Source organism: Rhinopithecus bieti, unplaced genomic scaffold (assembly GCF_001698545.2).
Source record: "Rhinopithecus bieti isolate Rb0 unplaced genomic scaffold, ASM169854v2 scaffold_19901, whole genome shotgun sequence".
NCBI classification, from domain to species: Eukaryota; Metazoa; Chordata; class Mammalia; order Primates; family Cercopithecidae; genus Rhinopithecus; species Rhinopithecus bieti.
The window spans coordinates 308,356-321,539 of NW_016809629.1; the positions used below are offsets into that span (position 1 = coordinate 308,356).

General features: G+C 40.2%; 1 protein-coding gene and 1 pseudogene across 3 annotated transcripts in view; one reads left to right on the plus strand and one right to left on the minus strand.

Moving 5' to 3' along the window:
- The window catches only part of POLB (DNA polymerase beta), a 33,851-nt gene that overhangs the window by 3,622 nt on the left and 17,045 nt on the right, over positions 1 to 13,184 (plus strand). For all 3 annotated transcript variants that reach the window (XM_017889856.1, XM_017889857.1, XM_017889858.1), the window contains exons 3-6: positions 3,212 to 3,278; positions 7,271 to 7,345; positions 8,271 to 8,329; positions 11,117 to 11,166. In XM_017889856.1, the coding sequence (XP_017745345.1) occupies positions 3,212 to 3,278; positions 7,271 to 7,345; positions 8,271 to 8,329; positions 11,117 to 11,166 (251 nt within the window). The remainder of the gene's footprint in view (positions 1 to 3,211; positions 3,279 to 7,270; positions 7,346 to 8,270; positions 8,330 to 11,116; positions 11,167 to 13,184) is intronic.
- LOC108540715 (60S ribosomal protein L5 pseudogene) lies at positions 36 to 1,061 on the minus strand (annotated as a pseudogene).

Below are 13,184 nucleotides of genomic sequence, written 5' to 3' on the forward strand. Positions count from 1 at the left end.
TTTTTTTTTTCTGTCCATAAGTTTATTGTCTTTATCTGAAAAATCCTCATAGAAAATTGTTTGGTTTAGCTCTCAGCAGCCTGCTCCTGAGCCCTGAGGAAGCTTACCTTCTTTTGAGCTATGCGATCTTTCTTCTGAGCAAGGAACATTTTGGGACTGTTCCACCTCTTCTTTTAACTTCTTTCTTGGGCTTCTTTTCATAGACTGGATTCTCTCCTGTAGCAGCATGAGCTTTCTTATACATCTCCTCCATCATGTCTGAAGTTATGCTATTCTTTATGTATTGAGAGAACTGTTTCTTGTAAGCATCTTTGTCTTCTTCCATTAAGTAGTGCATGTAATCTGCAACATTCTGGCCTATGATGTGCTTCTGGTGTACTTCTGCATTGAATTCCTTGCTTTCAGAATCATAACCAGGGAATCATTTGGTACTGTGAGGGATAGACAAAACTCCATCCAGGTCACCAAAAACTTTATTGCCAGTGGTAATTCTCGCAAGGCCTGCATCCAAATAGCAGGTAAAGGCACTTGGTGGACCATCAATGCTTTCCACATCGTATTCATTGCCAGTCACGTCCACTTGGCCTTCATAGATCTTGTCCAATGCCAAACCTATTGAGAAGCCTGTGGGCCAGCAGCAGGCCAGTACAATACGCTGCAGCATAGTTTGTCAGGCCAACCTTCACATCGTATTTTGGCAGTTCATGTGCATATGCTTCGCAGGCTATCATATCCCCCTCTATACAGGCATAAGCAATCTGACAAATCATATCTCTTACATGAACTATCATCCTATATTGGGGTGTGTTGTATTTATTTTTATCCTGTATTACCAAGCATTTCTGAGCATAGTAGTTTTACCATCCTGTCATCTTTAAATTTCATTTGGTATCTCTTAAAGTAGGCCTTATTCTTAACAACTTTAACAAACTCCATCCTGTGGAACAGAGACCTGCAGGCCCAGCAGCACTAGGGGGCGGAAAGGTGGAAACAATTTTTAAAAACTGATACAGGGGCCAGGCACGGTGGCTCATATCTATAATCCCAACACTTTGGGAGGCCAAGGCGGGTGGGTGGCTTGAGCCCAGGCGTTCAAGACCAACCTGGGCAACATAGGAACACCCCATCTCCATTTAAAAAATAAATAAATTGATGCGGGGACATAAGGGAATACAATTTGAAACTACGAATTTTAAAATAGCTATCCAAGGGCTGGATGCTGTGGCTCATGCCTGTAATCCCAGCACTTTGGAAGACCAAGGCAGGTGGATAATTTGAGGTTAGGAGTTGGAAACCAGCCTGGCCAACATGGTGAAAACCTGTCTCTACTAAAAATACAAAATTGGCTGGGGCACAGTGACTCATGCCTGTAATCCCAGCACTTTGGGAGGCCAAGGCGGGCAGATCACAAGGTGATCTTAGCAAGTGAGGTTAGCAGATTGCCTGGCTAACATGGTGAAACCCCGTCTCTACTAAAAATACAAAAAATTAGGTGGCAGGCGCCTGTAGTCCCAGCTGCTCGGGAGGCTGAGGCAGGAGAATGGCGTGAACCTGGGAGGCGGAGCTTGCAGTGAGCCTAGATTGCACCACTGCACTCCAGCGTGGGCGACAGAGCGAGACTCTGTGCAAAAAAAAGTACAAAATTAGCCAGGTGTGGAAGCACACACCTGTAATCCAGCTACTCAGGAGGCTAAGGCAGGAGAATCACTTGAACCTGGGAGGCAGAGGCTGCAGTGAGTCGAGATGGCACCACTGCACTCCAGCCTGGGCGACTCCATCTCAAAAAAAATAAAATAGGTATCCATAAGCAGATCTGGTGTCTAATAATTCAAATGTGGCACATTTTTATGAGGGAATTATGAACAATTTCTAAAAACTGGCTATTTTATAAAAGGGGACCCAGTGATAATTTCTACTCCCAAAGAAAGAAAGATAGCTAGTCTCCCCATCCCTTGAGTGTTATGTATACAATTTAAATCACTTTGTTAGTCAGCACAGATCAAAACAAGTCACTTGGTTACTCAGTACAAATCATACTCTGACGTATAGGGTTTAAATTCAGTTATTCTCAAATGTGGAGCTTTTCAAGATACTTTAAAAGTTAGACATAGCTCAGGCGCGCTGGCTCATGCCTGTAATCCCAGCACTTTTGGAGGCCATGGTGGACAGATCACAAGGTAAGGAGTTCGAGATGAGCCTGGCCAACATGGTGAAACCCTGTCTCTACTAAAAATACAAAAAAATTAGCCAGGCGTAGTGGCGCATGCCTGTAATCCCAGCTACTCGGGAGGCTGAGGGAGGAGAATTGCTTGAACACAGGAAGCGGAGGTTGCAGTGAGGGAGATCACGCCACTGCACTCCAGCCTGGGCGACAGAGCGAGACTCCGTCTCAAAAAAAAAAAAAAAAAAAAAAAAAGTGGCTGGGAGCAGCAATTCACGCCTGTAATCCTAGCACTTTGGGAGGCTAAGGCGGGTGGATCACCTGAGGTTGGAGTTCGAGACCAGCCTGGCCAACATGGAGAAACCCCGTCTCTACTAAAAATACAAAAAATTACCCAGGTGTGGTGGCGGGCACCTATAATTCCAGCAACTCGGGAAGCTGAGGCAGGAGAATCACTTGAACCCAGGAGGCAGAGGTTGTGGTGAGCTGAGATCGCGCCATTGCGCTCCAGCCTGGGCAACAAGAGCAAAACTCCGTCTCAAAAAAAATAAAAAAAGCTAGACATATAGTAGGTGGTCTGTTAGCTTATGTGAGTTTTAAGTTTCATATGGAGATAGAAAATTAGGCCAGGCACAGTGGCTCGCTCCTGTAATCCCGGCACTTTGGGAAGCCAAGGCGGGTGGATCACGAGGTCAGGAGATTGACACCATCCTGGCCAACATGGTGAAACACCATCTCCACTAAAATACAAAAAACTCCGGGTGTGGTGATGTACGCCTGTAGTCCCAGCTACTCGGGAGGCTGAGGCAAGTTAATCACTTGAACCTGGGAGGCGGAGGTTCCAGTGAGCCGAGATCACACCACTGCACTCCAGCCTGGTGACAGAGGGAGACTCCATCTCAAAAAAAAACAAAAAACAAAAAAAAAGAAAATTAGTTATCTTGGTGAAACCATAAGCATAGATATTTGCTTGTATATATATTCCAGTTTAAGAAAAATGAAGGCCCTGCTGGATTTCTAATTGGTTTTCCTTTTTCTCTTTCCTTATAGAAAAGCAGCATCTGTTATAGCAAAATACCCATACAAAATAAAGAGTGGAGCTGAAGCTAAGAAATTGGTAAGTTAGGTAGCATGTTGATCGAAGAGTTCACACTTGTACAAATTTGGTGGGTTTCCACCAAACCAAACTTGCCTGTCTGAAGCGGCCTTGACCCACATAGGCTGATTTCATTACTCCTGATTTCTTGGAATGACATTCATGCTATTTCATACACACTTTTTCAAGCTCAAAATGTTTTCATTTGGGGGAAGATGGGTTAAAATTTTTAAAAATATTTGTAATTACAGTTTTCTTCCTCTCTGTTACAATATATACATGCACTCACATTGAATTTCAACTTGAGTGTTGGTTTTTAAGAAGGGCGACCAAGTGGCACTAGCATATCTGGTCCCCACCTATTTTTCTCTGATCCCCAAGTGTAGGAACCTGTGTGAGTTAGTTAGAGTGCGTGTTCCCCAGAGAGATCTTACTAATAAGCACATGATTAAGCCCCTTTTATTTTATGGCATTTAGCCCTGTTCTCTGTGATTTCCACGAAGCCTTGTGTACTGTGTCACAGTTTCTAGAGGGTCACATCCCTTGTTAATTTGTAATATAATACCCCTTATCTGAAATGCTTGGGAACAGAAGTATTTTGGATTTTGGATTTTTTTTTTTCTTTTTGGAATATTTGTATATGGTTGAATATTCATAACCCGAAAATCCAAAATCCAAAATACTCCAATGAGCATTTCCTTTGAGTGTCATGTCAGCACTCAAAATGCTTCAGATTTTGGACATTCTGGAATGTGGATTTTTGTATTAGGGATACTCAACCTGTAATATCACTAAGAATATCCTGAGATGGTCTATCTATTGATAGTCAGATTGTTGTCTCATCTAAATCTTACTAAATGATTCAAAGTTCCTCAAATTTAAGGACCATATCTTATTCATCTTTTGTGAAAGATGTCAAATTAATATGACTTGTTTGTTTGTTTTGAGACAGAGTCTCACCCTGTTGCTCAGGCTGGAGTGCAGTGGCACGATCTTGGCTCACTGCAGCCTCCACCTCTGGGGTTCAAGTGATTCTCCTGCCTCAGCCTCCCGAGTCGCTGGGACTACAGGCATGCGCCACCACGCCCAGCTAATTTTTGTATTTTTGGTAGAGACCGAGTTTCACTATGTTGGCCAGGCTGGTCTCAAACTCCTGATCTCAGGTGATCCACTGCCTTGAGCCTCCCAGAGTGCTGGGATTACAGTTGTGAGCCACTGCGCCCAGCCTGAGATGACTTTTGATTAGTCCAGGTCCTGATAGTTATCACCTTCTTTTGTTCTTTGCCTATTAATGTTTCACAAACGTTCTCTGGAATTTAAGTATTAATATTTGATTCTCTTTAACCTTCTCAGGAGATGAGCCATAATTGCCCTTTTTTTTTTTGAGACAGGATCTTGCTCTGTCACTCAGGCTGGAGTGCAGTGGTGGCATGCCGCAGCCCTGATCTCCAGCCAAGCAATCCTCCCATCTTAAGCCTCCTGAGTAGCTGGGACTACAGGCATGCACCACCACACTCGGATCTATCTATCTATCTATCTATCTATCTATCTATCTATCTACTTTTTAAAATTTCTTTGGTAGAGATTGGATCTTGTTATGTTGCCAGGCTAGTCTTGAACTCTTGAGCTCAAGTGATCCTCCTGCCTCAGCCTCCCAAAGTGCTGGGATTGCAAGTGTGAGCCACCATGCCTGGCCTATAATTGCCATTATATTTTTGCCCTTCAGAGTCATAACGTTACCATAATCTTGGACATCTTGTAATTTAGTGACAATTTGTCCACATTCAACATGTGCCACATCTTAACCTTGACTTTGTTACTCAGTACAAATCATGCTCTGATATATAGGCTTTAAATCCTTGTGGCATAGACAGTTCTCAGCATCAGTATATCCTCCTTAAATAGACTAGCCAAGTAAGTTATAAATACGTTAAACTTTAGTTCTGAGTTTCTGTCTTGGTGAACTGACCCATTGATAGTCTCAGGAACTACTCCTGCTTCCTTTCACTTCCTCTTTTATCCCTACAGTACTTCCTTTTTTATGTTTATTGCAAATAGCCTGCTCATTTCTTAGAGAAAAGCTTCTGAAAAGCTCTGATACACTTCATCTCAAATCTGCACTTATGGTATATTCCTAAAAAGAGTACAAAGGTATCCAAAATTCCTTTTGCACAAGACTGGATGTAAAAATCTCATCATTGTTCCTTTTCACAATCATTTAAGAATCACAGAGCTGCTACTTCTTAGTAATAGAAGTAATAGATTCTTATTTCTTAGATTATCTAATCTATTACTTCTCAGTAATTCTAGAAATCTGAAATTTCCAGAATGAGTAGTTTGCCTTTTATTCCTTAATGTTAGGTATAGAAAGTAGCTTGGGTCTAAATTGCTTGAGGTCAGTATGTTATTGAGTAAAATTATTGTAGCGCTATCTGTAAAGGGAAAATAATTACCCTTTAAAAGCTTCTGATACAGGAAATGAGCCTGAGTAATTTCCTTTTTCTAATCTCTTCTGCTTTCTAAATCTTTTGTTCGTTTCTATCTGGTAATTGCTATTTTCCAAGCTTGAATATGCTTTCAGTAATTTGGGGACATTTATTAAACATTAAATAAATCAAGAATATTGATGAGTGAACTTAGGCCTAAGAGGCAGTCAGAAATAACTGGCACACCTGTTATTAAGCATGCTGAATGTTTAACTAAAAAGGACCAATACACATGAAAAAAAGTTCAGTATTACTGATACCAAAGTTGCAAATTAAGCAAGACACTATATAGTGCCCATCAAATACATGCAGTGTGGAGAAAGATGTGAAAAAAAGAACACTCATTTACTGCCCATGAAAGTGTTGTTTGTTACAGCCTTTCCGAAGGCTGCTTTGTCAGAATGTATATATCCTTTGACCTAGCAATTCCACTTTGACATCGTTTTCCTAAGGAAACTAATAGAGATGTGTAACTACTAGGATTCATTAATTCATAATTTTTGATCACCTGTATGCCAATCACTAGGGATAAAACAATGAAAAGACAGGATCTCTGCTCTCCTAAAACTTAGATTCTAGAGAAGTGCTGCCCAATACAGCAACCACGAGCCACATTTGGCCATTGAGTTCTTGAAATGTGGATGTTGTGACTGAAGAATGGAATTTTAGATTGTAATTAATCTAAACTTAAATTGTCATATGTGGCTAGTGTACCATGTTGGAATGTGCAGTTCCAGAGCAGTGCTTCTTAGAACGAGGTGTCTAGGCCAGCAGCATCAGCGTCCCCTGAGAACTTAGGCATATTCTTGGCCCTACCCCAGACATGGTGAATGAGAAAGTCTAGGGTGGAACTCGGCATTCTGTGTTTTAACAAGTGCCCCCATGTGATGCTGATGTATGCAGAAGCTTGACAACCTCTGTTCCAAGGAATTTTATGAATATTATTATACTGTCAAATAATTGGAAACAATATACATGTTTACCTGGACGGTATTTGCTAATTAAATTATTATGCATTTATACAATGATGTACTGTGCAGCCATTAAAGATACTGTTGGATTTATTTATTTATTGGTATAGAAATTTGCTCATGATGTATTAAGAACAAAGTGTGTACATCACCCAACTAATTCTGCCTATATTTGTAAGCAGAAAAGATGTCAAATAATATATACCAAATGTTGGGGAATGAGTTTACGGATGATTTTACTTTTCAGGGTAATGAAACTGAGAAGTGAATGCTCTTCTTTATGCAACTCTGTATATTCTAATTTTTCTATAACAAAAGTTAATTTTAAATAAGATATATTTATAATTATTTTGTCAGAGTTTCCCTCTTGTCATTCATGTAAGCATGCTGTCTTTGGGAGAATTTATTTTCACTGGGGTTCAATTTTCTGTGTCCTTTATTTCAAACCTTATCACTTGGTATTCATTTGTTTTCATTTTCTGCTTTTACTTTATCTTTTAATGATTTGGTAAGCATTATATTCATATGACTTTTATATTTCTAATTTTCCATGTAGCCTGGAGTAGGAACAAAAATTGCTGAAAAGATTGATGAGTTTTTAGCAACTGGAAAATTACGTAAACTGGAAAAGGTAAAATTTTAACTTGTTTACTTCATTAATTATAGTATCTGCCTTTATGGCCACTATGTAGCATCATTGCAGGGTGACTGATGCCATTCACTCTAGTGAGACTCACAGGAAATGAGGTGAGTGGAGTTGATGGCTTTAACTATTGTATCTTTAAAATTTTGAATATTGTTTCTATAAAATGTTCACTTGTTTTATGTGGCATTTAAGCGACTGTTAACACCTGTAGTAGAGTTGGCTCATCATTTTCAGTACTATTCAGAAAAGAGATTATAAACTTTTGACTAAAAGATCATTATCTTTTAAAATTTATTTATTTATTTTTTTGAGACGGAATCTTGCTCTGTCACCCAGGCTGGAGTGCAGTGGTGCGATCTCGGCTCACTGCAAGCTCCGCCTTCCGGGTTCATGCCATTCTCCTGCCTCAGCCTTCCGAGTAGCTGGGACTACAGGTGCCCGCCACCATGCCCGGCTAATTTTTTGTATTTTAGTAGAGACGGGGTTTCACCATGTGAGCCAGGATGGTCTCGAACTCCTGACCTCGTGATCCACCTGCTTTGGCCTCCCAAAGTGCTGGGATTATAGGCATGAGCCACTGTGCCCGGCCATCTTTTAGAATTTCTGTGTTTAAACTCTCCCAAGCATTTTTATGGTTTTATTTCACCCCTATGATAGTAATTATATCACTTCTGATCTGTTATGAATAGACCTTTTAAAAGTACTGGATAAGTTAGAGATAAGACGTCTTCAGTTACTCTGTTATTCACCTGTTACTCCTTAGGTTACCTGTGAATAATTTTGTGTGGGTCATCCAGGCAAATGTAAATAGCTCTTCATGTCTTTTAGCAGACTGATATGTTTCCAATAAGATCATTTAAGTCCTCGAAGCATTCTTAAATTATTGTCAGACTTTTTTCTTTTCTTAAAGATTCGGCAGGATGATACGAGTTCATCCATCAATTTCCTGACTCGAGTTAGTGGCATTGGGTAAGAACTATTTTTTAAGCAGACACAGTCGTCAATTGGCTTATTTTTCTTGTTAGCCAAAGTAAATTACTTGTTTCTCAAAACCTGTACTTCACCACCTCTCTACCTTAGCCATACGGTTCACCCTTCCATAGCTTAAGATCTGAGGCTGATTCTTCAGATAATGCCTCTACTGTAAAGGCCCCATCCAAGGCAAATGTTACCTCCTTCATGAAACCAGTTTGGTTCGCCAGCCAGAAAGAACCTCTCCTTCCTCTGAACTCCACTACCACTTGCTCCGTGTGCATCTATTTCCTGCTCCCTCTTGGCCTCTTTTGTTTCTATTTATATTTATCATGATATTTATCATAGCACCTCATGAATTTGGAACAAGCCCTCAATTTTTTTTTTAATTATTTTTTATTGAGACAGGGTCGGTATATTGCCCATGCAGGTCTTGAACTCCTGGGCTCAAGTGATTCTTCCTCCTCAGCCTCCCAAGTAAGGCTTGGATTATAGGTGCACACCCCCTTGCCCAGCTTCAGGCATTTTTAAATGAAGGGATTATTATCTTAAAATTTGAGCTAGTACCAAGGGGGGCTTTTTTGACACTGGCTGAAGTAAAGATTAACATTGAAATATTAAGACTTTAGTGCTCTCAGGGCCGGGCGTGGTGGCTCAAGCCTGTAATCCCAGCACTTTGGGAGGCCGAGACGGGCGGATCACGAGGTCGGGAGATCGAGACCATCCTGGCTAACACGGTGAAACCCTGTCTCTACTAAAAAAATACAAAAAAAAAAAAAAAAAAACTAGCCGGGCGAGGTGGCGGGCGCCTCTAGTACCAGGCACTCGGGAGGCTGAGGCAGGAGAATGGTGTAAACCCGGGAGGCGGAGCTTGCAGTGAGCTGAGGTCCGGCCACTGCACTCCAGCCTGGGCGACAGAGCGAGACTCCATCTCAAAAAAAAAAAAAAAAAAAAAAAAAGACTTTAGTGCTCTCATCTTTATGGCATGGGGCATTCCTTTAAATATAATGATTTGTTCTTTAAATGGCAGCATTTTCAGTGAAAGTTATTCTAAAACATATTAAATTCTTAAACCTAGTATATTGAAAATGAGCATGACTCCTTGGGGACTCAAGGCCATTTTAAAATTTTCATTAGAAGAATTACAATTTTTTTTTTTTTTTAGAGATAGGGTCTGACTCTGCCATCCAGGCTGGAGTACAGTGGTGCTATTATAGCTCACTGTAACCTTGAACTCTTGGGGTAAAGTGACTCTCCCGCCTTAGTTCTCCTTTTGAGTAGCTGAGACGACAGGGTTGTGCTACCGTGTGTGGCCAATTTTTGTTATTTTTTGTAGAGAAGATGTCTCCCTATGTTGCCTGGGCTGGTCTTGAATTCCTGGCCTCAAGCAATCCTCTCCCACTTCAGCCTCCCAGAATGCTGGGATTATAGGTGTGAACCACAAGGTGTTTTAGAGAGCATCTGTTATCCCTTTTTTCCAGGCAAGAGAACTGAAAGTTGAATATAGAACATGAGTAACCATGGCAGAGCCAGATTTGAACCCATATCTTCTGATTCCGAGTTCAGTTCTGTTTCTTCTATGCTGCATTGCCTTCCTAACTAACATCAGTATCAGTTTCTATATCACAATATAATGTGATGATATTTGCACAGCTTACTGAATGATATAGGTTTATTTGTCCCGAAACACTATGGCGTCAGACTGTTGTGCTTGCATGTTTATATTTGTGTGTATCCTTTTCTTTCTGTTCCCCGCTCCTGCTTTATTATGCTATAAACTGGTATGGTGAGAAGAATGTCAGGAAATCTGAGTAATGGTCCCAGTGCTAGCACCAGCTAGATTTGTGACCTTAGCAAATCGCTTCATCTTTCTAGGTTTCAGTGTCCTTCCTTATGAAATAAGAGAGAAGTTGGGTTAGTCAGTAAGGTTCCTTCTGCCCCCATCCTATAAGAGCATCTTTAGTCATTTCTGATGTTGTGATTTATTTATATGAATAAAGTGATATTTTAGAAACCTAAATCAGATTTTGTCATTGCTTTGTGCAGTGTCTTCTAATAGCTTTCCACTGCACTCAGAATAAAATCCAAACCTATCACCATGACTCTAAAAGCACAGCAGAGTGTAATACCTGTGTAGTGCTCCATAGCACTCATACCATCACTTACATCACTCTATGCATCTATGCAACAGGCCAAGCTCATGACAGCCTTAGGGCCCTTGCACTAATTGTTTCCTTTTCCCGAAATGTTTTTCTCTTTGATCCCCTAGATAGCTGGTTCTTTAGTCATTCAAACCTTAGCTTAGATATCATCTCAAAGGCCTTATGCCACTCAGTCTAAAGTAGGACCCAGCCATTCTGTCATATCATTCTATTTTAATTTATCCACCTGATATTTTTCTTGTTTATGTAACTATCTGTTGTCTCTATCTACCCACTTACATTCTTATTCCTGCTACATTTTCAGCACCCAGAAGAGTATCTGACACATAATGGCCCTTAGTAAATCTTAGTTCAATGAATGAATGGTTTTCAAGTGCCATCTGTACATGGGCACAGCAGCCGTTTAGACATCTTTTTCATGTCTGAGTTCATAGTTGTCTTCCTAATGATTGACGCTTCAATAATTCATACTTTGGATAAAGTTGAACATTACCAAAGTAGCCATGCAACATTTTAGCAGGTCTTGTTTAGCTTAATAGCAACTCTTCTTACTATTAAGACATGGTTGTTACAAGAATCCCAAGTTTCACCCAATATTGAAGTAATGCTTTTCTTTTTGTAGTCCATCTGCTGCAAGGAAGTTTGTAGATGAAGGAATTAAAACACTAGAAGGTGAGTATGACTGTAGGTCACTAATTCCAGGTTAAATATGGTCCTGAAGTACCATTAGTGCTCTAACAAACTTCAAATTGAAAAATCCATTCTCAATCAGATACAAATGATAAGATTTTCTTTTTAACTCTGCAGTAGAGTAGATATAGGGTATAGTTTATATTACCATCATAAACATTTTTAGGTTTGTAACTAACTCAGAGAAAACTAAGAAGACCAAGAACCAGGGCCAGGCATGGTGGCTTATGCCTGTAATCCCAGCACTTTGGGAGGTGGGCGGATCACTTGAGGTCAGCAGTTCGAGACCAGTCTGGCCAACGTGGTGAAATCCTATCTCTACTGAAAATACAAAATTAGTCAGGCATGGTGGCAGACACCTGTAATCCCTGCTACTTAGGAGGCTGAGGCAGGAGAATTGCTTGAACCCAGGAGGCAGAGGTTGCAGTGAGCCAAGGTGGTGCTACTGCACTCCAGCCTGGGTTACAGAGTGAGACTCCATCTCAAAAAAAAAAAAAAAAAAAAAAAACAAAAAACCAATCTCTTCACCAAAAAAAAAAAAAAAGACCAAGAACCAATCTCTTGACCTAAAAGCAATGAAATAGTTATCATTTGCAGAGTTTTCAAATATCTAAATTGCCTTTATTTCTTTTTCTTCTTTTGAGATGGAGTTTTGCTCTGTTGCCGAGGCTGGAGTGTAGTGGTGTGATCTAGGCTCACTGCAAGCTCTGCCTTCTGGGTTCATGCTATTCTACCTCAGCCTCCCAAGTAGCTGGGACTACCGGCGCCCACCACCACACCCAGCTAATTTTTTTTTTTTTTTTGGTAGAGACGGGGTTTCACCGTGTTAGCCAGGATGGTCTCGATCTGACTTCGTGATCTGCCCACCTCAGCCTCCCAAAGTGCTGGGATTACAGGCGTGAGCCACTGCGCCCGGCCCCCTTTATTTCTTTAATAAAATTTTAAGCAAGAAAATCTTGTATCAGATTAAAAGCTAAGTTATTTATCATTGAGAAAGATTCTGTAAGAGATTTGTAATGGTTTTAAAGGGATTTTTGCTTTGAAAAAAAAGATAAAAATAGAGCCTAACAAGTAATATAAAACGTTTTCCTTAAATATAGTAATCCTTTGCGTGTAATGTATCTCTTTATACTGTTCATGGGTGTATGTACACATATGAATTCATTACAGCGTATCCTTGGCATTTGGGATTTAGTATTTGTGAGTTCAGCTGTTTGCAAGCAGTCCAGTAGTTAGGTAGGCAGGTTTTGGAGACTGACCTGGCTTTGAATCCCATCTCCACTACCTTTTTAAGAGTGGATGACCTTATTGCTTCAGTTTTCACACCTACAAAATGGGTATTTGTGCTTCATATGATTAAATGCAATAATGTATGTAAAGCCCTTAGCAGAGTGCTTCGTATATAGTAAGTACTACTTAAAAATGGTAACCAACTCTTATGAGGCATGATTAGTAATATTACTAAGTTAGGAATTTGTGTGAGCCACATTGCTAGAGAATGAACTCTACATGTGCATCTCATAGGGGGTTTATGCTTTGCTGCTTGTGGTATAGACAGCTTATATGAGAGAAATGATTGGCTAAAGGGGTCAAGAATCTGTGGGTTTCTTGGAGGTATTGAGTTGCAGCTCTTGGGAGTGTCAAGGATCAACTGTTCTGGTTTTTATATTATTTTACAATTCACAGGTAATACAACTATTGATATCTATAACTATATCTATATAACACACTCAATATTTCCACTTCAGTTTTAGTCATATACCTTAGTGTTTTCTGTGTGCACACAACCATAGGAAATATTAAGTGCTCTATGTTTCATAAAGATGCTTATTTTTCTCCATTTTATATCTCCAGAGTGAATGTGTGTATTTGTGACTATAAGGGGGCTTGTAGGAATTGCTTTTAAGCATGTTTATCTTGCTGTTTCTTTAACAAGGCTCACAGCTGGACTCATGCCCAATAAAGGGACACCTGAATGGAACTAAGTCACTTTTAGACTT